General features: G+C 33.3%; 8 protein-coding genes across 8 annotated transcripts; 5 read left to right on the top strand and 3 right to left on the bottom strand.

Moving 5' to 3' along the window:
* Nucleotides 1–382: 382 nt before the first annotated feature.
* On the bottom strand, nt 383–2441 carry LOC130982361 (L-type lectin-domain containing receptor kinase IX.1-like). The gene has a single exon (XM_057906336.1). The coding sequence runs from the start codon at nt 2439–2441 to the stop codon at nt 486–488; it is 1956 nt and encodes a 651-aa protein (XP_057762319.1). The 3' UTR covers nt 383–485.
* Nucleotides 2442–5244: 2803 nt separating this feature from the next.
* On the top strand, nt 5245–5688 carry LOC130979467 (uncharacterized). Its single transcript, XM_057902914.1, has one exon. The coding sequence runs from the start codon at nt 5245–5247 to the stop codon at nt 5686–5688; it is 444 nt and encodes a 147-aa protein (XP_057758897.1).
* A 3118-nt stretch (nt 5689–8806) lies between these two features.
* Nucleotides 8807–10981, top strand: LOC130979525 (L-type lectin-domain containing receptor kinase IX.1-like). Its single transcript, XM_057902984.1, has one exon. It carries the CDS (start codon nt 8847–8849, stop codon nt 10809–10811), a length of 1965 nt encoding a protein of 654 aa, XP_057758967.1. The 5' UTR covers nt 8807–8846; the 3' UTR covers nt 10812–10981.
* A 444-nt stretch (nt 10982–11425) lies between these two features.
* On the bottom strand, nt 11426–13158 carry LOC130982939 (lectin 5-like). The gene is made up of 2 exons (XM_057907090.1): nt 12966–13158; nt 11426–12325 (listed from the first exon to the last, which is right to left on the bottom strand). Exons 1-2 carry the CDS (start codon nt 13117–13119, stop codon nt 11673–11675), a joined length of 807 nt encoding a protein of 268 aa, XP_057763073.1. The 5' UTR covers nt 13120–13158; the 3' UTR covers nt 11426–11672.
* An 871-nt stretch (nt 13159–14029) lies between these two features.
* LOC130982902 (lectin 9-like) lies at nt 14030–15031 on the top strand. Its single transcript, XM_057907035.1, has one exon. It carries the CDS (start codon nt 14030–14032, stop codon nt 14891–14893), a length of 864 nt encoding a protein of 287 aa, XP_057763018.1. The 3' UTR covers nt 14894–15031.
* Nucleotides 15032–16957: 1926 nt separating this feature from the next.
* On the top strand, nt 16958–17704 carry LOC130979464 (uncharacterized). The gene has a single exon (XM_057902910.1). The coding sequence runs from the start codon at nt 16958–16960 to the stop codon at nt 17702–17704; it is 747 nt and encodes a 248-aa protein (XP_057758893.1).
* Nucleotides 17701–19580, top strand: LOC130979461 (uncharacterized). Its single transcript, XM_057902908.1, has 2 exons — nt 17701–18905; nt 18977–19580. The coding sequence occupies exons 1-2, from the start codon at nt 17701–17703 to the stop codon at nt 19578–19580; spliced, it is 1809 nt and encodes a 602-aa protein (XP_057758891.1).
* Nucleotides 19581–23502: 3922 nt separating this feature from the next.
* On the bottom strand, nt 23503–25553 carry LOC130979459 (gibberellin 20 oxidase 1-D-like). Its single transcript, XM_057902905.1, has 3 exons — nt 25042–25553; nt 24302–24623; nt 23503–23784 (listed from the first exon to the last, which is right to left on the bottom strand). Exons 1-3 carry the CDS (start codon nt 25551–25553, stop codon nt 23503–23505), a joined length of 1116 nt encoding a protein of 371 aa, XP_057758888.1.
* Nucleotides 25554–27825: the final 2272 nt, after the last annotated feature.

The following is a 27825-nucleotide window of genomic DNA, read 5'->3' as shown; positions in this document are numbered from 1 at the left end:
ATTTCATTTTTCAATAATTAATGAAATATAACCTACTATCTTTGGAAAAAAAAAGTTGGTATTTTGGTTGAAGATGGATATTTAAAGCGTACAGTATTGTAGATATATAAAAAAAGGTGTTCAACACGCCTGTGTATTGCCAGGATGATGACACGTGTCCAACACATACATTACATGTTGTCAGGATGTTGACATGTGTCCAACACACACCCTGCGTATTGACTTTTTATCTGCAAAATCTACCCACCTATAATTACACAAAATAATTCAATTTTTAACAAAAACACAAATATTTTTTCCATATAAAAAAAATTAACCAATAATTATGGAAAAAAAGATATTTTTAATTAATTTTGACCATAAAAAAATAAAATATATTTAAAATAATCTAAATAAGCATTTTTCATTTATACAAACACGCATACACACTAAATAATCTAAATAGAACTTTTTTTTCCCATTCACAGCGTATAACTAGGTCCATGTCAACGACCTGATGATTGGAAGCTAACACTAATGGATGCATTATCAGAGCTAACAGAAGATGTAGGGATATAATAAATGGCAACAGGCATCTTTGTTGGAAGCTGTGGCACTGGACCTTCTAAATTAAGCACTTGAATTGCTTCTCTTATTGATGGCCTCATATTCTTATCAGGATGACAACACCACATTCCAACAATCATCATATACTTCACTTCTTTCTCATCAAAATCCTTTCCTACTCTCTCATCCACAACCTTATGCAATTCTTCTCTTCCATAATGATCCCAAACCCACTCAACCAACCCCTTTTGACTCTCTTCATTCTCTACAAGGTCAAACACCCTTTTTCCTGTGGCAATCTCTAAAGCAACCAATCCAAAGCCATACACATCTGACTCCTTACTTGCCCTACGACTGCTTATATATTCTGGAGCCATGTAGCCAATAGTTCCGGCTAAAGCCGATGTCTGAGACCCTAACTCATGATCTATGAGCTTAGCCAAGCCGAAATCACCAAGCTTGACATTGAAACTAGAATCCAACATCACATTGCTTGGTTTGATATCTCTGTGAATAACACACTGTTCCCATTCTTCATGAAGATAGAGAATAGCAGAGGCCAATCCAAGAGCTATCTTGTGCCTCAAGTTCCAAGATAATGGAGTCCTATTCCCAAACAAATGGGAATCAAGACTACCATTTGGCATGTACTCATAAACAAGAAGGAACTCACCTTGATCATGGCACCAACCTATGAGTTGCACAAGATTCCGATGCCTTAACCTGCTAATGACTTTGACTTCAGTTACATACTCTCTTTTCCCTTGTCTTGATCCACTTGATATCTTCTTAACAGCAACAACCAAATCTAGATCAGCAAAGTAGCCTCTATACACTGCTCCAAATCCACCTTGGCCTAACTTCCTGTTTGGGGAAAAATTATTGGTAGCAAAGACAATCTCTTCATAAGAGAATCTTCTTGGTCCAGCTCCTCTTTCAAAATCATCATTAATAGAGCTCACCCTCTCTATTTTTGCATCCTTTTTCTTGCTCTTCCATCTTCTAAATATTACATATGTTGAAATAACTGCCACAATCAAAACAGCTCCTGCAACAACTGATCCAACCACCACCTTCCATGTCTTCTTCGAATTCTTTCCTTTACCAGGCTCTGCGTCGTCCAAACTAGAACTGAACTCCCAAGACTGAATAACATGTCGTTCTGTGTACTCACTAGTAGCCGCGGAAAATCCAATTGTAACCGATTGAGGCAAGACCTTCATCAAATCAATTTGATGAGAAAGGGTAGTATTCTCTTGAGAGGTAGAGGTTGTTTGGTATTTCCATGACACACTTAGAATCTTGTTTGTTGAATTGTATGCGATCCATGCATCAGCAATGTCATTACTATGCTTGCTAGCATTCCAAGCAGTGTAGTTTGCTGAAGAAATTGAATTAACATTGATTCCCACATGCTCCACTTTGGGATCCCACTCCGGATTAGGGAAGGAGTCAAACTCAACATGAACAATCTGATTGCGCAGCGAGTCGGCAGTGGATGTGTTGTATAGGCCTAGGAAGCCGCCGGCAGAGTTTGGTGGTATTTGGAATCCAGAAGGTGCAAGGAAGAATGCAAGGCCAGCAGCATATTGAGAATTGCCTTGAGTGTCAATAACAAAGGTGAAGTGTGTTTTGATATCAGCTTGTTTTCCTGATCTTGATTCCCAAAGTAGAACATCTTTGGAGTATATGGCTGATCCAACTTGGAATAAGTAATCAATGTTATTGTTCAATTCTATTGTTCCAACACGAGGGATAGCTTGTCCTCTGTAAACTATGTTTGGATCGCCAGTAGTAAACCTAGATATTTGGAATTCGATTGAATAAGTTTTCAGAATAAAAACATGGAAGGATGAGAATAAAAGGTAAAGAAAAGAATGCCAGTTTGCAGCCATGGTATGTGAGTGTTGGGAATTCAATAGCCCAACATCTTTTTAAATATATGCACCTACCTGAGCTTCATTAAGATGATAAGATAAAGTAGTATATCATGTCAATAATTTTCTTATTATTGTTTATGTTTATCTTCTTAAGATACAAGGAGTTATTTGTATTTTACGTTGATGACGATTCATTGAAAGGAAATATAAAGACAGGTGTAGTATGTAAATCTATATATGTTCTTCGTAAGTCAACCTCCAAATATAAGTCAACTTTTGGCATCGAAAAAGAGAGGGCTCAATTTGATTAGCTGGCACATTTACGTTGGTTCCAGGTGCACCTGTAATATATTCTTCATCATTGTTTGAAATGAAATGAAAAGGAAATTGTTAGGAAGTTCAAGGCGTCTCAGATAGTTGACGCCACATCCAAACTAGACTTGAACTCCCATGATTGAATAACATGTCACTCCATGTTTATACCAGTAGCTGCTGAAAATCAAGTTGTGACCGTTTGAGGCAAGACCTTCATCAAATCAATTTCTTGAGAAAGACTAGTAGTGTTCTCTTGGGAGGTAGAAGTTGTGTGATATTTCCATGACACGCTTAGAATCTTCTTTCTTGAATTGTATAAAATCCAAGCATCAGCAATGTCATTACTATGCCTGCTACCATTCCAAACAGTGTAATTTGCTGAAGAAATTGAATTGATGTTGATTCCAACGTAACATGCTCCATTTTGGGATCCCATTCGGGATTGGAGAAATAATCAAATTCAACATGAACAATCTGGTTGCCGGAGGAGTCTCTGGTGGATGTGTTATATAGGCCCTAGGAAGCCACCGGCAGAGTTTAGTGGGATTTGGAATCCAGAAGGTGCAAAGAAGAAGGCAAGACCAGTACCATACTTGCAGCCATGGTTTTTGTGTAAACTAGTTTTGAAGTTAAGATAAATATTTGAATAATAAAATATTTTTTTTATCAAAGTTTTTTTTCTCTTATTTTTTAGTTTTTTTTTTGTTAAATATTGAGAATTAGATTGACTTGGTCTTAGTTCAAGAGATTTAATAAATCTAAATACCAGCACAATAGTATTGGAGTGTATTTAAAACTGTAATATAAATCTCAAAAAATTATATTATTACAGATAATTATATAAAATATTATCATAGATAACATTTTTGTATATAATAAGTTAATAACTATATATATACTACATGCACCTGCCTTCATCAGGATGGAGTGTATCATGTAAACATTTTTTTATTGTTTAGGTTAATCTTCTTTAATTCAGAAACAAATGTTTTGGCATAGTTTGTTGTACGCGTTAATGACGATTTATTGAAAGGAAATACAACACTACACCTATCTTCATTGTAAAAATAAAATTAGAAAACAAAAAAAGGACAAGGTAGAGACTGAGAGAGGGGGTTTATTTAATTTTTGGGGCGATGCATTAAGCTAGTTCCAGGTGCAACGCACTATGTTTTGTGACTTTTGTCCTCTACGTTCCTAAGTTGACCATAATTACTATGTACTATCAATTGACTCTGAAAATGTTAAAATTTAATTCTATAGAAGTATAAAAAATTATTTTTATGTTATTACTAAATAATATTTTAGATAAAGTATTTTTTTGTATTTCTAATATTTTGATTAAATTTAATTTTTTTTCTAATATTTAAAATGCTCTATTTTTATTTTCAGAAAATTTTATTTTTTATTTTTATTTTTTAATTATAAATTAAAATTAATATTTTTTTAAAATATTATTTTTCTTTGTAATGTTTCTTTTTTTATTTTTTATTTTTTTGTTACTTTTACTCTTAAATTATTAAAACCAATAATATGATCATTATAATAATAATAATTTTTGGCGTTATTTAAAAGAAAATTATAATAAAATAAATTAAGGAATATTTTAAAAAATTAATTTTAAATAAAAATAAAATAAAAATATATATGTAAGATAAAAATAGAACATCTCAAATTAATTTTGCCGCTTTCTCATGGAATTATATTTAAAAAGAGCACTAATTTTCGAATCATAACTTTTTCTAGCTTACTCTCAATTACCTCCATCCCCTTCTTAGAATTGGGTTTGCTTGTTTGTCACCAATATAAGAGCTTGTGCCGGTGGTTTTTTATTTTTTTTTTATTTTACATTATTATTGATCCTTTAATATTAGTTTTTTAAAGAATTAAGTCTTAAAATGATCTTTAAAATTACACTCAAAGTTTAAAGTGGTCTATAAAATTAATAATTATTCAATTTTATCCTCAAAATTATACTCTGAAATTCATAGTAGTCCCTCATGTAATTTTCATCCATCACTGATGATTATCTAAAAATTGAGGTGGACTAGTTCCTGCCATGCTGACACCCCAACGACATAGTGACATGGCAAACAAAACTTTTTTGTTTAATTTGCAATGTGTCTCTTTCCCTTTTAAATCCCAATTCCTCAATTTTTGTTTCTTGAAATTTCTTTCTCGTTCTCTTCTTCTTTAATTCTATTATATACTCTTACTCATTTAAATCCGATCATTTATGCAACAACAATGTAAAATACAAATAGTTATTTATCAACAAAAACATAATAAATCACAGTATAAATCTTTCAATTGGTACCTTTAACTTGTACTAATACCAAAAATAAGGAAAAAATATTATTTCATAACTAAGACAAAATGAATCCAATAAATTTTGTATAATTATGTAGATTACCAATTAGTTTATCACACACAATATTCCAACTCTCTCAAACACTTTCAATCCATTTTCAACGACGACAATTCAACTCATCACCACTACCACATGGCTGACAACAACGATAACATTAATGAAGTCTCAATCTTCCCTTTCCCTTCACTCGTAGCCAAGGCTACCTTCTCTCGCTCAAGTTTCACCCGTTACAGCTCCCCGTTCGAGATCACATTCACCGTCGGCGATCCCATGGAACCAGCCCCTGCCAGCAGTGTGCTACTCCGGCATCAGTTTTCGCAACAGAACTCCTCCAGCATGGTGTTGGAACTGTTTCGAAATGGGCGCATGGTGACATTTTGCGACAACTTCGACAACGAGGAGCAGGGCAACAAGGATGGGTCACATGCAGATAGCAATAGGACACTATCGACAAGAGAGGCAGTTGTGGCGGCAGAGGCGACAGCTGCAGAGGAGGTTGTTGGAGAGGGAGCGGAAGACGAGGCAGCACAACCAGTGATGATGTCACTGATAGACTTGTTGGAGGAGATTGATTGAGAGATGGGACTTGAAGATTAAAGTACATTTTGAGTGATGATGAAAAATTTGATAAGGATGAGGAAGATGAGAATAGTAATGGTGATGACTTGAATTAAGTTTATATAATAGAGGTCATTGATGATTGAATTTGGAAGAGTGAGAAGAGAGAATGAATAAGATTGATGAAGAAGAGAATGAGAAAGAGAATTCAGGAAATAAAAATTGGGGATTAGAATTTTAATATGGGAAAGGAACTAGAATACAAACAAAAAAGTTCCGTTTGTCCCGTAGCAGGAATTAGTTCACCTCAACTTTTCGATGACTAGTGATGGACAAAAATTATGTGATGGACTACTATAAATTTTGAAGTATAACTTCAAAGCTAAAGTTGAGTAACTATTAATTTTAGAGACTATTTTAAACTTTAAATGCAACTTCAAAAATTACTTTAAGGTTTAACTTATTTTTCAAGATTCATAAACTATCTTTCTCACTTTTTCATTGTCACGCCATCATTCTTAAAACTTAAAACTTCACATTGAGGGGTTACTTTGGGATCTGTCTCAAGAATGAGAGATGCATGATCTGACTCGTCTCTATTAGTCTAAGAACGGTTGCATGAGAAAAATTTATTAAATATTATTATTATTAAATTAAACATATAATATGTAATTATTCATGACTTTAAGCTTGCACTTATAATAAAGGAAATTGATCAGATGAGCCCCTGAACAAATGAAAGAAAGAAGCTAATAAGTAGAAAAAAGAAAAAAAAATGCAAAACACACCAACTAAATCATAACATAGCTAACTCCTCAAATATTCTCTCAACATGCACTCCATTTTTTCTCTTCTCGTCGATTCCCAGTAGTACTATATATTTTTTGCTCTACAGAAAAGTACAGAAATACCATAAAAGAATGTCATGTGTTTCAACCAAATCATCAGTAGAAGCAGAGAATTCAACAAGCGCCCATTCCGATTGCAGAGCATTCGCAAAATCAACCGGATATATATGATAAAGTAGTTATAGGTATGGTACTGTTTGGATAAGAAACAATCACACTCAATAGTTTTAAGGATGATCCATATCTTATAAATGCTTTCCCAATTTGCACCATCTGGTTCAGAACCCATTGGCCATTTCGCAGTGGCTACCGATCTGACGCTCTTAACATCGATTCCTATGTGAGGGTATGATGAGTAGGGAGGATCCCAAGTGTTCCCAAAGGTATTAAACTTGAGTTCAAACAACCTTTCGATCTTACATCCAATTTCGATAATTTGTTCCGTTCTACGATTCTATACATGACAACCAGAAAGAAAAAAAGTGACATCAAAATCAAGATCAAAAAGTTGACCAACAGAAATAAGATTGAAGTTCAATTTTGGAATATAATAAGTATCAGGAAGATTAAAAGTTGACTGGGAGATAGAACTTTTGTGTGTTGCGTGCAAAAAAAAATCATTAGCAGTATTGACAGAAGGTGTATTTGTAGTGATAGACAAAGAAGAAAAAAGATTACGTAAAAGAGACATGTGATTAAAATAACTGGAGTCAAAATACCATTTAAAATTATCTGAAAGAGTCGAAAAAGCAACAGGAGTATATATTACCAGAAAGAGAGAGAGAAGATGCTTAAGAAGAGACGCAATATCAGAGAGAGAGAGACAAAAGACCAGTTGAGAGGAGCAGAGGTGGTAGATTTAGTAGTAGTAGCAATAGCAGAAGTAGACACATTCTTGGAGAAACTGGAATGAGGATGATACTCGAGGTGACTAGGACGTGGTGGGCGAGTAGGACAAGCAGTAATAAAATGTTACAAGAGTTTGCAATAATGACAGAACACTTGTGGACAATGGTAGCTAATATGACCTTTCTGTTGACATTTGTGACATTCAATAGAAGGACAGTTTGAGAAAAGGTACCCAAAACAGTTACAGTTTCAACAGAATTTATCCTTTTTTGTCTGTGTCAGTAAAAACATCTGACTTTTTCATAATATATAGTAGAGACAAAGATCAAAGTGAGGAGAGAAAAACTGCAAATTCGGGGCCGAAAATGAGAAAACAGATGGCAAAATCAAAAAGAGCTCACCAAAAAATTTTAGGAAAGGTTTCACTGTCTGCCACATCAGCACCATATCAGCGCCACATCAACAACCACGTCAGCAGATGGATAACACGTGGCGACGTCTGAATGGAGGGAGAAGACACGCTTGCGAGTGAGATGGAACGTGGGTCAACCTACGGGTCAGACCGGGTTACATGCGGGTTGATAGGAAGCTTTATGGTGCGATACGTGAAAACTCTTGGACCGTGCGATTGTCACTAAAGATTTAACGGATGTTGAAGCGTCTAAAGATGAGGGAACCTAATCGAATATCGGTCTTCAGGTGGCGCATGAGGACACGTCCGACGGCAGAAGGCGACAAGTCTGAAGGCGTTAAAATCTTGACGACGAGACAAATACGATGGTGGTGGCAGTGAAAACCCAAAATGTCAAAAAAAATCAAAAAACAAAGATAAAGAGTATTGTCAGAACAAAAAAAAAAAAACAAAAAGACTATGAACAAATTTTCATAGAAGAAAAAAAAAATTTATATTCTAATATCATGTTAGAAATAAGAAGCTAAACTAAAGAAATAATAATATATTATTAAATATATCACAAAAGTATAATACATAAAAATATATATAAATATTAAAAAAATCAAAATAATAATAACGTACAATCCTATAATTAATATATATATTTTATATAAATATAAATTATAGTAATTGATCTAAATTAATTCTAATTATTATCTAACAGTAACAAAACTAAGATATCATGTCACGATCGAAATCATCACTCTAAAATATTTAAACTAATAAAAACAAAGACCCTATCTAGAGCTTACGAATAACCTATATAGATTTAAATAAATGTGGTTCCTTTCAGTGAAACGTAATCAACGTATAATACAAATAAATCCTTGTACCTTAAGAAAGTTTATTTGAAGACAAGAAAAACCTAAACAATAATAATAAGAAAATTATTGACGCGTACGATTGACTTGATCTTAATGAAGCCACAGGCGCATATAATAAAGTCGCCAACATTATCTTAAGCTATTTAATTAGTTATCAACCAACTTCAGTTGTGATAGCTCACCTTCAAGATTCCACAAACCATGCCTACAATTTTCTTTTATCCATCACCAACCTTTCTTTACCTTTTGCTCTCAACCTTCCTTGCATTAAACCTCTCAACTTATTCGATTGAATTCCAAATATCTACCTTTACCAGTGGCGATCCAAGCATACTTTACAGAGGACAAGCCATACCTCGTGTTGGAACAATAGAATTGAACAATAACATTGATTACTTATTCCAAGTTGGATCAGCCATATACTTCAAAGATGTTCTACTTTGGGAATCAAAATCAGGAAAACAAGCTGATATCAAAACACACTTCACCTTTGTTATTGACACTCAAGGCAATTCTCAATATGCTGCTGGCCTTGCATTCTTCCTTGCACCTTCTGGATTCCAAATACCACCAAACTCTGCCGGCGGCTTCCTAGGCCTATACAACACATCCACTGCCGACTCGCTGCGCAATCAGATTGTTCATGTTGAGTTTGACTCCTTCCCTAATCCGGAGTGGGATCCCAAAGTGGAGCATGTGGGAATCAATGTTAATTCAATTTCTTCAGCAAACTACACTGCTTGGAATGCTAGCAAGCATAGTAATGACATTGCTGATGCATGGATCGCATACAATTCAACAAACAAGATTCTAAGTGTGTCATGGAAATACCAAACAACCTCTACCTCTCAAGAGAATACTACTCTTTCTCATCAAATTGATTTGATGAAGGTCTTGCCTCAATCGGTTACAATTGGATTTTCCGCGGCTACTAGTGAGTACACAGAACGACATGTTATTCAGTCTTGGGAGTTCAGTTCTAGTTTGGACGACGCAGAGCCTGGTAAAGGAAAGAATTCGAAGAAGACATGGAAGGTGGTGGTTGGATCAGTTGTTGCAGGAGCTGTTTTGATTGTGGCAGTTATTTCAACATATGTAATATTTAGAAGATGGAAGAGCAAGAAAAAGGATGCAAAAATAGAGAGGGTGAGCTCTATTAATGATGATTTTGAAAGAGGAGCTGGACCAAGAAGATTCTCTTATGAAGAGATTGTCTTTGCTACCAATAATTTTTCCCCAAACGGGAAGTTAGGCCAAGGTGGATTTGGAGCAGTGTATAGAGGCTACTTTGCTGATCTAGATTTGGTTGTTGCTGTTAAGAAGATATCAAGTGGATCAAGACAAGGGAAAAGAGAGTATGTAACTGAAGTCAAAGTCATTAGCAGGTTAAGGCATAGGAATCTTGTGCAACTCATAGGTTGGTGCCATGATCGAGGTGAGTTCCTTCTTGTTTATGAGTATATGCCAAATGGTAGTCTTGATTCCCATTTGTTTGGGAATAGGACTCCATTATCTTGGAGCTTGAGGCACAAGATAGCTCTTGGATTGGCCTCTGCTATTCTCTATCTTCATGAAGAGTGGGAACAATGTGTATTGCATAGAGATATCAAACCAAGCAATGTGATGTTGGATTCTAGTTTCAATGTCAAGCTTGGTGATTTCGGCTTGGCTAAGCTCATAGATCATGAATTAGGGTCTCAGACATCGGCTTTAGCCGGAACTATTGGCTATATGGCTCCAGAATATATAAGCAGTCGCAGAGCAAGTAAGGAGTCAGATGTGTATAGTTTTGGATTGGTAGCTTTAGAGATTGCCACCGGGAAAAGGGTGTTTGACCTTATAGAGGATGAAGATAGTCAAAAGGGGTTAGCGGAGTGGGTTTGGGATCATTATGGAAGAGAAGAGCTTCATGTGGTTGTGGATGAGAGACTAGAAAAGGATTTTGATGAGAAAGAAGCCATGTATTTGATGATTGTTGGTTTATGGTGTTGTCATCCTGATAAGAATGGGAGACCATCAATAAGACAAGCAATTCAAGTGCTGAATTCAGAAGGTGCACTGCCACAACTTCCAACAAAGATGCCTGTTGCTATATACCATATTCCCACACCTTCTGTCAGCTCTGATGGTGCTTCCGTTAGTGTTAGCCTCCAATCAGGTCGGTGAGATAGAGATGTATATTTAAGATGGTGCATGAATAAGATTTTATATCTCCTTTAATGGGAGAACTAAGTGTTTTGGTATCAATGCATAAACCTTAGCATATTCGCTTTCTGTGTAATATATGTTGTTGACCCCAACTATATTTATCATGCTTATGATATGTGAATTATATATAGAACGTTAAATTAATTAGATAACCATGCTATATGACCAAGTTATTTTGGTAATAAGTTTAGTTAAGTTGGTTTAATAGTTTATTAACACAATAAATATCAGTCAAAAGAAAAAAAATACATAAGAGAAAGAAATTTTTTTTTATTAAACTTAATTATAAAAATAACTTATTCATTTAATATATTTTTTTATCGTTTTTTATTTTTAATATGGAGAAGAGATTGGTGTGTTGTAACGTTATAGAGAGTACAGAAATTTTATTTACATGTGGTGTCAAAAAAATACAACTCGGATCGAGAGAGTTAAAAACAAGTAACACGGAGGCTCCATAAAAAAAAAGAAAACTTAATTAGAGGATCCGTTTTCTTTTATAAATAAATAAACTAATCAAACGGTCCGATTATTTAACTTTGAATTTCAAATTTTCTTTCCCTCACAACTCGGACCATTTGATTTGGTATCCAATTATGTATTAATTCATGACTTTAAACTTGCATTTATTATAAAGGAAACTGGTCAGATGAGTCTCTGAACAAATGAAAGAAACAAGCTAATAAGTAGAAAAAGGAAAAAAAAATGCAAAACACACCAACTAAACCATAACATAGCTAACTCCTCAAATATTCTCTCAACATGCACTCCATTTTTTCTCTTCTTGTCGGTTCCCAGCAGTACCATATATTTCTTGCTCTACAGGGAAGTACGGAAATACCATGAAAGAATGTCATGTGTCTCAACCAAATCACCAGTAGAAGCAGAGAATCCAACAAGTGCCCATTCCGATTGCAGAGCATTCGCAAAATCAACCGGATACGATAAAGTTGTTACAGGTACGGTACTGTTTGGATAAGAAACAATCACACTCAACAGTTTTGAGGATGACCCATATCTTATAGATGCTTTCCCTATTGCACCATCTGGTTCAGAATCCATTGGCCATTTCGCAGTGGCCACCGATCTGACGCTGTTAACATCGATTCCTATGTGAGGGTATGGTGAGTAGGGAGGATCCCAAGTGTTCCCAAAGGTATCAAACTCAACCGCCACAACCTGGTTTGCAGAGGCATTGAATGCAGTTTGAGAGCCGAAGACTCCAAGGAATCCGCCACTCGAGTTGTCTGGGAATTCATAATCGAGTGATGCGAGGAAAAAGGTGAACCCATCGCCGTGAGGTTGCACACCGTTTGTTTTCACAGTGAAGGTGAATTCTGTAGTGAAGTCTGCGACTTTGCCGGTTCGGTTGTTGAAGAGCCGAACTGCTCCGAAAAATGCGGCCAAACCAGAACGGTCTGGAAGAGCTTTGCCTGTATTCGGATCGGTTTTGGTCAGGTGTAGCGCTTCATCTGTTGTTGGTGGAGAATTATAGTCAATAGAGAACTAAGATCATTAAGTCAAATAAAAATCAAAGTGAAAACTTTGATAATTGAATATGATTAAATTATAATTCGATTATCAACTAAATAAAAACAATTATGAGTAGTCTTGGTTAAAAATCAATATAAAAGATCTACTTAAAGTAAAAAATTTTTCGTAATACGTGGTACTAATTTACTAATAATAATATCTTATAGAAATAAACAAATGTATATATTTATATTCAATTTTTATAAATATAATATAATTAAATATTAAATTTATATTTCATAATTATTTTTTCTTTATATGTACCCCACTTAGTAGGATAAGGCTTTGTTGTTGTTGTTTATATATAACTAAATTAGAATTATATTTATTATCATACTATAAATATAGAATGACAATTTAGTTTTGATCTTCATGAGAAAGTTGATTATTTTAGTAAATAATTATGCTATGAAAAAAATATACATATAAATATACATAAATTATTGATATTTTATTCTCATTATATTATGTAGTACAGTACTACTTATATATAGATTATTTATCAGTACAACTATACAATATATATAGCTACATTATTTTATTTGAGTGACTCAGTAATGTTTCTCATAACTCTAATACCTGAAATGCTAGAATCTTCACCGTCCAACAGAAGATTTCTAAGACCCGGCGTGAAACGTGGGTAGTTGAAGGACAATGAGTCTGATTTGGCAATGGTTATGAGCATGAGTGAAAACATGAAGATCATTAGGAGTTTTTGGTCGGAGTTGGCCATCTTTTGTGGTACTTTGAGTGATAACCAATAGTGGTTGTGTTCTTGTGTTTAATGATGAATGGAGCAAGTAGAGAATGCATATATATAGGAGGCGAGATCTTCTGAATTGACGTTAGAAAAATAAATAAATAAGCAGGCCGAATTGAACTAGGTAGCCAGCAATTTTGGTCAAACCATCAAAGCGTTGGTGAAAAGAGCAAGGAAGTTTAACTATATATGAAATATTTGTCTAGATGTTTGTGGACGTAACCTCTGTCCCAGGGAGAAAACTGACGAATTTGTTTCAACTTGTGTGTTTAGTCCATATTTTTAAGAGGTTATTAGATTAATAAACTATGATATATATGAGCAAGATAATTTGTTTTTCTTTTTAAAAAGGGAAAGTATGAGAAACAATGAAATATTTATATAATGTGTATAATAGAGGTTTATGAAGTATTAGAGATATAATCATTAGTGTTATTTTTTTCGATCGGCTGAAACTTTTGGGATGAGTGGTATCATGACATGGTATTAGAGCGCTAAATCCGAAAAGTATATTGTACAATTAGTCCATTGTTTCCGGCATGATCCTTTTAAAAATTATTGTGTAGCTACAAAAACCTTTCACAATGTAGAATATACAAAGTTTATCCCCTTGCTTATTGCCAATTGTCACATCATTTTGAAAAGAAATCTAATATCCTTTTTGACCTAACATTTCGGACATTTCATGGAAAAACTTGCCATTGGTTTTGCCACCAGAAAAATAATTGTTAGCTGTCAAATATGGCAGCAACGAAACGTTAATCAAGCTGTACGTACACTACCTGAGTTGCATGAACTCTCTAGTCGCCTTATTCCGGCAATTTAATTTCCCAACTCTATATATAATCATTTTCGCTCCGATCCAGACATCATTCATCACAACATGGCTTTCTTTAGCTCAAAATCATATCTGCCACTTTCTTCTCCACTCAAAATCTTCATCTCTTTGCTCTTGCTTCAATTATTTAACAATAGTGTTAACTCACAATTCCCAACACCGCCGGACTATGAATCCGTTGACTTCGGTTTCTCCTCTTTCGACCCCAACGACCCAAACCTAGGCATTTTTTCCGGTGCCTCAATATCCAATGCCGGAATTCTACACTTGACTGAAACTGATTACCAAGGAAAAGCACTTCAAAACAGTGTCGGCCGGCTGGTGCATGGAACACCGGTGCATATCTGGGATAAAAATAGCGGAAACCTCGCGGACTTCACCGCAGGGTTTGCTTTCGCAGTAAACCCTGGCGATTCAGAAGTCCGCGGGGATGGATTCGCTTTCTTTCTTGGACCACTAAGACAGGATATACCCCAGAATTCCACTGGAGGGTATCTTGGTCTTTTCGACCCTAAAACAGCGTTAGATCCAAGCAAGAACCAAATCTTAGCTATTGAGTTCGATACTTTCCCTAACGAATGGGACCCTCCTGCAGCAACGATAACTCAAGCCCCTCACGTTGGAATCGACGTTGGATCTGTTAAGTCGGTGGCGACGGCGAACTGGCCGGCTTATTCCATTCCGTCATTTGCGGTTGGGTCAGCGAGCATAAACTATAACTCTGAATCGAAAAGGTTGAGTGTGTTTGTGAGTTACCCTGGGATAAGCAATGCCACCGTCTCACTCTCCGCCAATGTTGATTTGAGGAGTGTTTTGCCGGAATATGTGAGGGTTGGTTTCTCTGCCGCCACCGGGGATGTGGTTGAAACGCATGACATTTTTAGCTTCTATTTCGAAAATGCCCTATAGATTCAGTACCAGAATTGGAGTGGTTTTTGCCATTATTATTTCAATAAGAACGTAATGTTTTAATTTCCTAGTTGTGTGCTTTGATTTCTTTTTATTTATTGTGTCCTGTACTTGGGGAACTCGTCAAGTTGACAAAATGATAATTAATAAAAAGATTTATTTATGTGTTCTTCCTTTCATAATATTCATCATCGCATTTATGTTTACTTTTAGAATGCATATTAAGCATAATCATATGGTGTACAAGGCATTTTAATACAAAAAATGAAAATTATTTTTATAATAAAATACCCACAAAAAATAATTGTAATGTACAATGTTCATAAATAAAGACAAAAAACTTAAGAGAAAGTACAGGGAGTTAATGGAATATTTGTACAATGTGTACAATTGAGGTTTAAAAATGTCCAATTCAGTATTAGAGATATAATTATTAATGTTACCTTTTTTCATCCGTAGAAATTTTGGAAATGAATGGTATCATGACATGGTATTACAATTCTAGATTAGAGCTCTAAATTATTACAAGAATGAAAGATTTGAAAAAGAATTACTTAATGTTCGTACACAAGAACGCAACATAAAAGGCGTAGTAGTATTTTTAGAAATATTTAAAAAATAATAAAAATTAATTTAAATTAGTTTAAAATGATCTTATTTTATATTTATTAATTATTTAAAATAAATGTATAATATTAAATATATTTTATATATTATATATATATACATATAATTATAAATATTAAATTAAATTAAATAATTTTAAATTATTATTTTTTTAATATTTCTAGGTACTTTAATCATATCATCATTAACGTTAATGACTCAAAATCATCAACTCTAACTTTACTTCTTTAAAGTCTCATATATATTTAATTTCTCTCGTTTTAAATTTCGCATCATCTCCTCCCACTCTTTAATTGATAGAGCTTTCTGCCCTTTTCTTTTGTAGCTCTCTACTTATGAGAATAAATCAATAATAAGGAATTAAGATCAATGTTCTTTTCCCTCCATTATTATTCGTATTTGACAATTAGTAACACCAATTCTGTACGATGATGAAGTAAAATTTACTTTAAGTCACTGCACTAATTAACTATTACAAAATTCATATTCAACAATACATGACATTCTTTTCCTCTTTCAATTTACATAAACCAACCAAAGAAATAAAGACAAAATAAACTCAGTTATTTATGCATCAAATTAAATCTCAGACGCATAGTCATAAAACTATTATAACAATACTTATGAATTATGAGTAAATTTTTTCAAAGAACACTACACTCTAGGGTAATGTTCTATTGATCAATAACATATTAATTAAAAATACAACCTAGCCGTACTAAATAGACTTGTCATTATATTGTATTGTCTATCATTATAGAAAAAGATGATAGATGAATTTTTATACAATATTAAATTTAATTGATATACTGTATGAACAAAAAATGAATTATAATTTATTATTTTGACTATAAATATCTATTCTATTTTTTCATCTTCGGTGTATTTTTATTTCATTTCTTCACCATTTAGTTTTTTGAGTTTACTTTTGTATACTCTATTTTTTCCTAAATTTTGTTTTTATCATTTTCTGTGTTCATATGTATTCATCGTCATCTAGTTTGATTTCTTGAGCTATTCAATTATGTGTGTGTCATCTTCAGATTTTGGGTAAAAAACCATAATAAGCCAACTGGCTCAGAAAATTACGTAAATACGCCAAAGCAAAAATCGATACAGCAATAAGCCAGATCGTATTTTTATATAATTCGAACCAGGTTGGTTCGAACTCTATTTGTTAGTAAATCGAACCAGGTTGGTTCGAATTATGGTTTTTTTTTTGTTAGTAATTCGAACCAGCCTGGTTCGAATTAGTAATGAAGGTAATTCGAACCAAGGTGGTTCGAATTATAGAGAGAGAATGTCTGCATGTAATTCGAACCAGGCTGGTTCGAATTACACCAATCATAGTTCGAACCAGGCCGGTTCGAACTATGTGTGAGACTGACTGTATATATATGGTTCCAAACGTGAGTTACTCTCATTAGAGGGAGTAGGATGGCTAGTGAGGAGAGTTTTGTTGTTTTGGTGCACCACAGAGGATCTGTTAATAGAAAAACTCGTTCCGGAGTAAAGTTCACGGATAAGAATCCTCTATGTATTGTCATAACATCTACGACGAGTTACGATGACCTTGTTAGCGCTGTACTAATGAAGCTTGGTCTGGAGGGTGCGAAGCGGATAAAGAAGTTTTTCTATCGCATTCCAGTCACGGTGCTACAGAATACGGTGAAGTATGATTGCTTCACGATTAATAATGATGCGGACTTGCAAGTAATGTTTCTCTGTCGGCGGCAGTTTCCGGAGGTGAGGACACCAGAGTTGTTGGCCCGGCTGGTTGATGTTGTATCCAGCTCCGGCGGTTCGAACAGGAATACGAACACTATAGCGAATGCAGCAGGTTCTAGTTCCCGGCCTGCCGTTGCTTCCTCGTCCGTCCCTGTGTACGAACCAGTGGTCCAACATGTCGCCTCCCCATCTTTCGCTGTTGACCTCAATGCCACCGAAGGCGACGAGGTAGTGGAAAGGGAAAATTTGCCGAACGCTTTAGTGGGAGTTGCACCTGTTGGCGTAGGAGACGGTTTTTTGGACGATGAAGACGAGGATGACGTCGAGCCGGATATGATTGACGATGATAGCGCTGATGATATTGGAGCGACTGGGCCTGCATTGGAGGTAGGTGGTTCTAGCTCTGGCACACAGCAGTATCCACCACATTTTCCTCATTGGACTTGGACGCCATGAGACATGAGGGGGTTTTAGGGCACGCTGTTGGATTCGGAGCTAGAGATGCGGAAGGGAGTACTGGTCTGACAGAGTTCCAGGTTGGTCAGCAATTCCAGGATAAAGATGAGGCCCTTTTAAGTATGAAGACTTACAGCATCCGGCGAGGGGTACAGTACAAGGTGGTGGAGTCCGATCACCGCCGGTATGTGGGCAAGTGTTCCGAGTTTGGGAATGGGTGCTCATGGTTGATTCGACTGAGTCTCCGGAAGCGCAAGGGCATCTGGGAGGTCAAACGGTACAATGGACCTCACACTTGCCTGGCCACATCCATCTCTAGTGACCACAGGAGTTTGGATTATCATGTGATTTTGGCTTTCATTATGCCAATGGTTAGGGCCGATGCATCCGTGAGCATCAAGGTGCTCCTGAACGCCACGGCAGCGCACTTTGGTTTTAGGCCGACTTACCGGAGGGTTTGGATGGCGAAGCAGAAATCTATTGCCCTCATATACGGTGACTGGGATGAGTCCTACAACGACCTGCCTAGGTGGGTCTTGGGTGTCCAGCTGACGATGCCTGGGAGTGTTGTGGTCCTGAAGACGAGCCCGGTTCGAGTTGGAGGACAGGTGGACGAATCTCAAGCGTACTTCCACAGACTTTTCTGGACTTTCCCGCCCTGCATCGAGGCTTTCCGTCATTGCAAGCCGCTAATCAGCATTGACGGCACACATTTGTATGGGAAGTATGGGGGAACGTTGCTCATCGCGATTGCACAGGATGGGAACTCCAACATTCTACCTGTGGCATTCGCACTAGTAGAGGGTGAGAATGCGGAATCCTGGACATTCTTTCTCTCACACCTTCGACAGCACGTGACCCTGCAGCCCGGTCTGCTGGTTATATCGGACAGGCACAACGGCATCAAGGCTGCGCTTGAGGCCCCTGACGGCGGTTGGCTACCGCCATCTGCGTACCGTGCATTCTGCATACGACACGTAGCGGCTAATTTTGCCCTAACCTTCAAGGGCAAAGACGCTAGGAGGCTACTAGTGAACGCGGCGTATGCGAAGACCGATGTTGAATTTGATTACTGGTTTGATATCCTGCGATCTGAAGATCCGGCGATGTGTGAGTGGGCGAACCGGATTGATTACTCGTTGTGGACTCAGCATCGTGATGAGGGGCGGAGATTCGGTCACATGACGACGAACATCTCCGAGTGTGTGAACTCTATCCTGAAGGGGGTCAGAAATCTCCCTGTAGCATCCCTGGTGAAGGCAACATATGTAGGCTTGCGGAACTGTTTGTTCGCAAGGGGAGAGAGGCTGAGGCCCAGATGGGAACAGGACAACAATTCAGTCAGCATTTGGTGAAGTGTATTGAGGCCAACATGAAGACGGCCAGGTGCTTCACGGTGACGCTGTATGACCGGGATAACTCCGAGTTCACTGTAGCAGAGACTACTCCGACTGGTTCTTTCTCCTTGGGTACTTACAGAGTATCACTTGCCTCTCGGACATGTGACTGCGGGTACTTCCAGGCTCTTCATTTCCCGTGTCAGCACGCACTTGCGTGCTGTGCATACTCACGGGTCACCTGGACCTCTTACGTTCACAGCGTCTATCAGATTAGCTCGGTCTTCAATGTGTATCGGATGGGATTCACACCTCCCATCCCGGAGGGCTTCTGGCCACCTTACGACGGGCCCACAGTGATTCCAGACCCTGCCATGAGGCGTGCCAGAGAGGGTCGTCCTAGATCCACTAGGATACGGACGAACATGGACGAGGCGGATCCGAATCGGCCAAAGAGGTGCGGCCTATGTCGCCAACCTGGACACACGCGACGTAGTTGCCCACAGGTTGCAGGCTCGTCTCAGACAGGACACCATTAGTATGCATGTTGTTAGTGTTAGCATTATCTACATTAGTGCGCATCTTGCTAGTCTTAGAGTTATTTAGATTATATCCCATGTTGTTAGTGTCAGTATTATTTACATTAGTGCACATGACTTTTAGTTTGATTGTTGCGAGTAGTAATGAATATGGCTTTTTTAATTATGTATTTTTTTTCTTTAAAGTTCAATCATGTATGATCCTGGTTTGTACTTTTTTTGTTATGTTATAGTCTGTTTATCTATGTTTTTTTTTAATTTGTGTTATGGGACATTGATTTTGTATGATCAATGAATCTTGAAACAGTTTAGCGTTTATTTTCTCTTATTGAACTGTGTCCGGGTTGGCGACATAGGCCGCATCTCTTTGGCTGATTCGGCTATGCCTCGTCCATAGATACACAGCTTAGTCAGTCTCACACATAGTTCGAACCGGCCTGGTTCGAACTATGATTGGTGTAATTCGAACCAGCCTGGTTCGAATTACATGCAGACATTCTCTCTCTATAATTCGAACCACCTTGGTTCGAATTACCTTCATTACTAATTCGAACCAGGCTGGTTCGAATTACTAACAAAAAAAAAACCATAATTCGAACCAACCTGGTTCGATTTACTAACAAATAGAGTTCGAACCAACCTGGTTCGAATTATATAAAAATACGATCTGGCTTATTGCTGTAACGATTTTTGCTTTGGCGTATTTACGTAATTTTCTGAGCCAGTTGGCTTATTATGGTTTTTTACCCTCAGATTTTGTTTAGTGATTTTCTTTGTTTTTACGTCAAAAAAAAATATTACAAATATTATCATCTTAATATATTTTAATGAATCTATCGTAAGTTGTTATATAAAACTATAATTTTTAAATATAAAGCCAAATCTTCTTAAGTGTTCTTGAAAACATCTTTTTGAAGGGTTAAAAATATTAATTTATCAATCTTTAAATGTTGTAAAGATAGTATAGTAAATGTAGGATTTAGATTTTTATGCTGTTTTATTAACAAAAATATTAGTTTTCGAAATTATGATAAACGAAAGTGATGTGCGTAGACAATATTTCGCAATTTTAGTAATTTTCAAATAAATTTTTCGCATTTTCGAGATGTAATAAGTTTTAACTTCTATCTGTGATTAAGAACAGCTAGTCTAGACTAATAGGCCACACCAAAAGATTGATCCACCAAAAATAAATTAGACGAAAAAGGCAATATATTATTAATTATTAAAGTAATTTTTTCGAGAATAATTAGTGGAATTTTAAACCTAACTTAACAATGCAATGTATGTTAATCTAATTTTATTGCCATCATCTGAAAAAAATTTTGTAGACACTATTTTTTAGGCGCACGCATCATCACAGAGGAAGCTTGCTTGCACATCTTTCTCCTAATCTAAATACATCTTCTCATTCCATCCTGACTTAGTGGTAATAATGTGTATCACATCAACCAACTTATGTTTGGTTGAGTAGTCAACTCACTTATCTACTTAAATAAATTTTAAAGATTTAAATTTTATTTTATACATGCAGTAACTCATTGATCAACGACAAAATTTTAAATAGAATTCAAATTTACGATGAATTAGTTTTTAATCTATCGAGTTAAAAAATATTGTGGACAACTAAAACATAATTAATGTGATATCCTATGAAACATAGACATTTCGTTGAATTGTCATGTCCGCGTGTCAGACACATTTTGGATACGACACTTATCAACACTAGTCCGACACGCGTGTTTGTCGTGTTCAACTGTGTCTTAATAAAAAATAAAAAATTATTCTCCAGACACATTTAAACACATTTAAATATCGTTACGTATTCATATATCCAACCTTATTCTTAACATGTATTTTTGAAATAAATTTAAAAGTAATATATATTATTATTTATTAAAATAAATATATTTTAAATACTTTTATATAATTAAAAAATAATTAAAAATTATTTTATATTTTAATACTAATAAAATAATAAAATTTTATTATAATTTATTAAAAAATATTTTATATTTTATATATATATGTCATGTGGCTGTATTTTATGAAATTTTAAAATTTATATCTCTACATATTTCGTATCGTATCCATCGCGTAGATCTTAAATTCTTAGGTGATATCACATCTTCTCTCTCATTATTAATTTTCCCTTCCAATCATTCTATTTCTCTTTCCTCCATTATTTTCCTCCCTTTTCCCTTCTTATTTTCCTCTTTCTTGCATTACTCTGCCCCCACATGTTCAATGTTACGTTTTTCTCTCATTATTAATTACGACTTGGATTTTACTAATAAATATTTTAATAATATTCATTAATATAAAAGGAGATACTTTCGTATACCGTGTGAAGTAAGAAATTCTTATTTCATGAAATAAATTTATTAATTGAATTAAAAAAAATGAGAGAAACAATAATAAAAAGTAAATAAATGATGTGGAGAAAAAAAATGAAGTAAATAAGAATTTTTTAAAATGAAATTAAAATAAAATAATTTTATAAACAATTTTTTAATGATATTAAATATATACAAAAAATTTTGTTAATAATAATAATAATATAATACTCGTTTATTATACATTATTCCAAAATTATAAATCGTTAGATAATTCAATCAAATATAATTAATTAAATATATTAAACAATCTAACAATTCATAATATTATTTCATACGAAGATATTTTTATTAAAATAACCATTAAATAATTTTTAGATATGTAATTTTTTTATATAAATAAACTCCCATTTCTTTTTTTCGGTTGTCTTTAGTCTTTAAAGATAAGTGTATATCTTTGTGAATATAGTATATACAATAGACTATAAAATTTTAGAAGAATCATCATCATATATAAAAATTAGTTCATATATATTGAAAGAGTTTCAAATTTTATAAAAAACTTTTTTTAAGTATTGATCGCATGAGACTCATTACATAGCTTCTTCTTTAAGAGTTGGTATCTCAACGACATTATCAATATTTTACTCGGTTTTTTATTGGTCAAAATTTTCTATAAATAATCCTTTTAGGTAATGAATTATAAAATTTTGAAAGAATCATCGTCATAAAAACTAAGTCATATGATAAAAGAGATAAAACTTTATAAAAAAAATTTCAAATTATAGTCTCATATTATCCATAAAACTTTTTTAAACAATTAAGTATTGTTCTAAAAACCATCACAATTAAATAATAGGACGTCTAATTTTTTTATATTGTATTGTTATTGGTGTTTTTTATTAATATTATGATGTTTTTGTGTAAAATTAAAAAAAGTTAACAGAAATCGTGAGTTATGATTTTAGATAAGACAAAAAAATAAGAAATCGTAAGTCACGATTTTAATTTTTTAATTAAAAAAATGTGATTTATGAAATCTTGAATAACGATTTCTTTTGTTATGCAAATAGTAAGTAACTTGATTTATATATATTATACATCACACTTGTGAAATACACCCAATTTAACTCATATCAACGTATTACACCATTTCATCCCTCATATAAAAAATAATTAACGTAATAGGACACTTAACTGACACACTTTTTGCGAGAATTAAAAATCGCCTGTAAATCTAAAAAAATAATTCCGCAAAATAGCGTGTTTTTTTGTAGTGTTAGAGACTAGCGATTTATTCTGCATATTAGTATTCCTTTTGTATTGTAGGACGCCATGCATGCATTTGTGTCTTTTCACTTTGAGAGTCAAGTGCATTTCAATTATCAAAGTTGATTAAAGTTTCTTTAACTTAAGAGAAGAAAAACAAGCTAAAATTTAAAGCTCAATGTAATTTATAAATAAACACATTAATGACTATATCGTCCAACCACCGCTGAACCCTTTATTCCTATTAGCATTGGGTTATTATTATGAAATTTATTACTCCACACATACTATACTGCTTTAGATGATATCATGATTCTTCAATTCTCCTTGCATTGCTGCTGGTTTTGCTCCTCAACCCACTTTGAGAAAACTTCAAGGGTTGTGGAGTCAGTCCTGTAAAACTTCTGTGTGAATTCAAGAAAAGTTGGCCACGTGAAATCTGGATAGAGCCTTGGATTCTCCTCGGTGACAAGTTCTTTTGGAGGAATCACTACTTTCTTTCCGTTTGGATTCAGAAAAAAAGCAATCGATCTTCTCACAACTTTCTCGTTCACAACCACTCTGTGCAAGCAACTCTTGTAAAGTCCGTTTGTCATAGCCTGACAAATCAAAATTCATTATCAATTATAATTAATAAATGAATTTAAGTAATTTTCAGCCTTTCAGTATTATAAATTACAAAGAAAATTTTTATTTTTTTTCTAAATTCATGCAACATTCAATATTTATGGATTTAATTTGTCATATTATCATATTTCAAAAAATGCAGAAAAAAATTTAGTGCAAGTTTATTACTAACAGAAAAGGACGGAATCATATATAATTAATATTCTGCTTCATTTGAAAAAAAAATCGGTGTAATATACCCTAATTATAGATCAATTTAATCATTGAAAATGAAAGTTTACAATAATAATAATAGGAGTAAAAATTTAAATTGATCCTCAAATTTTTTAAGTGATCACAAGTCCCTATTAGATGTTAATTCCTAAATGTTCAAATTGTAAGACTAAAAAAATAATAAACAAATATTAGAAATGAAATGATTATAATAAAAACTAGAGACTAATTTAGAGTTTTAGTCTAATAATATAATGTGATCCATGATATCCATACCGTGAAAGTGTCACCAATGTTGACAACAAAAGCTCCTTGTTTTGGAGACACAGAGTACCATTGATCATCTGCAAACACTTGTAGACCACCCACTAAATCTTGATGAAGAATGGTTAAGGATGTAGGGTCACAGTGGGGCCCAATTCCTAGGGCCAAATCAGGTCTCTGGCATGTTGGATAGTAATTCAGCCTCATCACAGATTCATTGTCTTCATAGAATTCTCTGAAATATTTGCGCCCAACACCTAAGCTCAATCCAAGTAGCTCCATCAGTACCAGGCAAACATTACTCATGGCTTCACCGTACTCTTCCAATGTAGTTCTAGCCAAAAAAAAATTGAGGTTGTCATAATTAATTTGGATTCTATCATCTTGTAAGAGTGACTACTGAAATATGTTAAAATTTATTAAATGGTAATGTGATCAATAATAAAATCAATCGCTAATTAATTAACAAAAATTTTACACATTTGAAAAATAAAGAAACATAGATCTAAAAGTAAGATATAAAAATTACACATTCAAAGTTTCGAATATTTGATATTGGACTTTTATTTTATAAGTTTGCCTCTATTAATTTCTTTAAGTTGAATTTTAGTATGTTATAACAAAATTAAATAATTAAAAAATAATTTAAACATATATACAAAATATGATTAATAAATTATTACATACACAAAATATAATTTAAACTTTTGATTATTGATTAAAAACCGACGAGTGAAATACGCATGTCTTACCCAAATCGCTTGTAATCTTCCCCCAAAACCCTAGCAAAGTATTCCTCCACGGTCTTCCGATTAGGTTCAGCACAGTAATTTATTGAAAGAGTTTCCTTCCATGGAAGAGTGGAATGGAACCTTCCAAGGAAGCTACTAGCATACCCCCAAGGACTCGGAACCACTCTCTCAGCCCTCAGCTTCTCCTCCATGGGCATGGTAAAGAACTCATCGATTAGCTTTTCGGTTGTGGCCACGAGCTCCGCGTCGACGCCGTGGTTAACAAGGATGAGGAATCCATGCTTCTTGCAGGCCTCGTTAACCTCGGTGCAAAGAGTTTCAACGGTTTTAGGATCCCCGGAGAGGAAAGACTTCAAATCGATCTGTGGAACTTGGAGTTCTGGAAGGTTCAGGCGGTTTTCGCTACCAGGCCATACGAATTCGGTGGGTACATTTGAAAGCTTTCCCCAAGAAGCATCAAAGAGTGTCCTGGATTCTGTTGGGGGAAGAACAGCGGTTTGAGAAGAAGCCATTGTTATTGTTATTGTGATTGTGAAGAATGAAGATATGTGGTTTCTTGTAGATTGGTTCCATATATATATAGATGGAGGAGTTCTAATTAATGACGGAGGAGTGCTAGGAGCAACAACTTTTGTGATTTGTAATTATTAAATAGTCATTAATAATATTTTTATGGTGTAAAATTTTATTTAATGGTATGAGATTACTCATTTTTCTTTTGTTAATTATATACTAGCTAAAATTTAATAAACTTACTGACCCCTAAATTTTTTCTTAATAAGTGAAAATAAGGAGCGATGAGGTCAGCAATGACATAGCCCTATATGAATGGACATAAGGTTAATTGCATTTTGCATAGTTCTAGAGACTAACCATATACATATATATGAACAAAAAACTTAAATGAACATATAGCTAGATATATTTCCTAAAATATGATTTAATTCAATCTTCATAAAACATGGAATTAGTTTGATAAATTATCTAAAATGGATATTTTGTTGGGTTATTTAGTTGAAAGATGTAAATTTGTTTTTGGCCAATTTCATATGTTCAATAAATATTATTATTTGGTATTTTATTTGAGTTTGTATTTAATTAATAATAATTTATACACATATTTATAAAAAATTTGTACACATAAAATACATAATTTATATTTATATTTATCAAAATTTGTACATACGAATCAATATAAATTATGTCCATATTTATTAAATTTGGATACATAAATTAGTAAAGTTTATCTGTTTGAAAATAATAATTTAGTATTTGTATTGACTAATTAATGATCAAAATTGTTAAAATTTGATGGTCTTCAAGATTTTTTATATAATAAATCAGCTATGTTAAGTGAATACTAAAATAAAAAATTAGTGTAAAGTATATATTAAAATATAAAATATGTTAAAATACATATATTTATACATAAATATATAATGACTGATTTTAGTGATTAATTTTAATATATAAATAATATTTTTTATGTTAAATTTTATACTCTGAAAAATTGATTTAGTTTAACAAAATTAACTAAAATAAATAGTTTGTTAGATTGTGCAATCGAATATTATGGATAATTTTGTCAAATTAATCTAATTTATATGAATATTGAATTAATTTATATTTTTGTAATTAAGAATTGTTCGAGCTCAAATTTTTTATGATAACAAATAGTAGTTTATTAAATAATAGTTATAATAAAATTATTTATTTTAAAAATTTAAATTAATAAATAAAAATATATAATTATATTTTCATTCAAATATTATAAAAATATTTATCTAAATAATTTAAATTATTGAATAAAATACATAAATAATTATATCCTTCTATTAGCAAAAGAATTTATAAACGAATACTATTGATTTTTGTGAGGAGAAAATTAAGAGATTGGTCTGCATATTAATAACTGATTTTTTAACCTATTACTTAGATTGTTAAAAAAAAAACGTTATTTTTTTATACTTTTTCATATATAATTGCAAATAAAAAATATGCTAAGTGATTGGCACCTTTTTATTTTTGTTTTGGCTTTACATTTGAATTAGTATTAGTCAAATTTTGACGTCCTTTTAGGCTAAATGTATTAGTTCCTAATATTTTTCTATATGAAAATCACAATCTTTGTTATTAGAAACTATTTTTTTCATCAACAATATTAGTGAGATAATAATTTAAAATTATTTTATTTAACTTAATATCATTAATTATATATAACATCTAAAATGATATATTTATTATATTTGATATTATGTATTTATTTTAAAAAATAATAAATATAAAATAAAATAACTTTAGACTAATTTAAATCAATTTTTCAAACACAAATGTAGTAATTAAAGAAATAAAGAATAATCTACAACAAAAGATAGAAATAATTTATTGTTATAGTTTTCAAAATATATATCCAGGTTCAATTCACGAATGGATTTTGTTTTTCTTTAATAGGTATGGTTCATGAATGATGAATCCAATAATATGGACTAGCATTAAAGAGTGGATTTAGTAATTAAAGAATAATATATGTTTCTTGTTTTATATTTTCAGTAACAATAGAAAATGTTAGTTATAAAGAATTCGAAATGTTATATATATATATATATATATATATATATATATATATATATATATATATATATATATATATATATATATATATATATATATATATATATATATATATATATTAGTTGAGAACACTTTAAAAAATAATTTTTTATTAAATTTATTATAATAATTTTCTTTTTAGTGTTAGACAACTAAAATTATTTTGTGTTATGG

The sequence above is a fragment of the Arachis stenosperma genome, chromosome 5 (genome assembly GCF_014773155.1).
Source record: "Arachis stenosperma cultivar V10309 chromosome 5, arast.V10309.gnm1.PFL2, whole genome shotgun sequence".
Lineage (NCBI taxonomy): Eukaryota > Viridiplantae > Streptophyta > Magnoliopsida > Fabales > Fabaceae > Arachis > Arachis stenosperma.
Note: the sequence above shows the minus strand (reverse complement) of the source record. Positions and strands in the feature narration are given on the sequence as shown.

Excerpts from the sequence above, each read along its gene's own strand:
- LOC130982361 (XM_057906336.1), bottom strand. The coding sequence starts at position 2,441 with ATGGCTGCAAACTGGCATTCTTTTCTTTACCTTTTATTCTCATCCTTC.
- LOC130979467 (XM_057902914.1), top strand. The coding sequence starts at position 5,245 with ATGGCTGACAACAACGATAACATTAATGAAGTCTCAATCTTCCCTTTC.
- LOC130979525 (XM_057902984.1), top strand. The coding sequence starts at position 8,847 with ATGCCTACAATTTTCTTTTATCCATCACCAACCTTTCTTTACCTTTTG.
- LOC130982939 (XM_057907090.1), bottom strand. The coding sequence starts at position 13,119 with ATGGCCAACTCCGACCAAAAACTCCTAATGATCTTCATGTTTTCACTC. Across the intron at positions 12,326-12,965 it reads TGAAGATTCTAGCATTTCAG|ATGAAGCGCTACACCTGACC; the intron begins GTATTAGAGTTA and ends CACCAACAACAG.
- LOC130982902 (XM_057907035.1), top strand. The coding sequence starts at position 14,030 with ATGGCTTTCTTTAGCTCAAAATCATATCTGCCACTTTCTTCTCCACTC.
- LOC130979464 (XM_057902910.1), top strand. The coding sequence starts at position 16,958 with ATGGCTAGTGAGGAGAGTTTTGTTGTTTTGGTGCACCACAGAGGATCT.
- LOC130979461 (XM_057902908.1), top strand. The coding sequence starts at position 17,701 with ATGAGACATGAGGGGGTTTTAGGGCACGCTGTTGGATTCGGAGCTAGA. Across the intron at positions 18,906-18,976 it reads ATGACGACGAACATCTCCGA|GCTTGCGGAACTGTTTGTTC; the intron begins GTGTGTGAACTC and ends CAACATATGTAG.
- LOC130979459 (XM_057902905.1), bottom strand. The coding sequence starts at position 25,553 with ATGGCTTCTTCTCAAACCGCTGTTCTTCCCCCAACAGAATCCAGGACA. Across the intron at positions 24,624-25,041 it reads GAAGATTACAAGCGATTTGG|AACTACATTGGAAGAGTACG; the intron begins GTAAGACATGCG and ends TTTTTTGGCTAG. Across the intron at positions 23,785-24,301 it reads ACATTGGTGACACTTTCACG|GCTATGACAAACGGACTTTA; the intron begins GTATGGATATCA and ends TTGATTTGTCAG.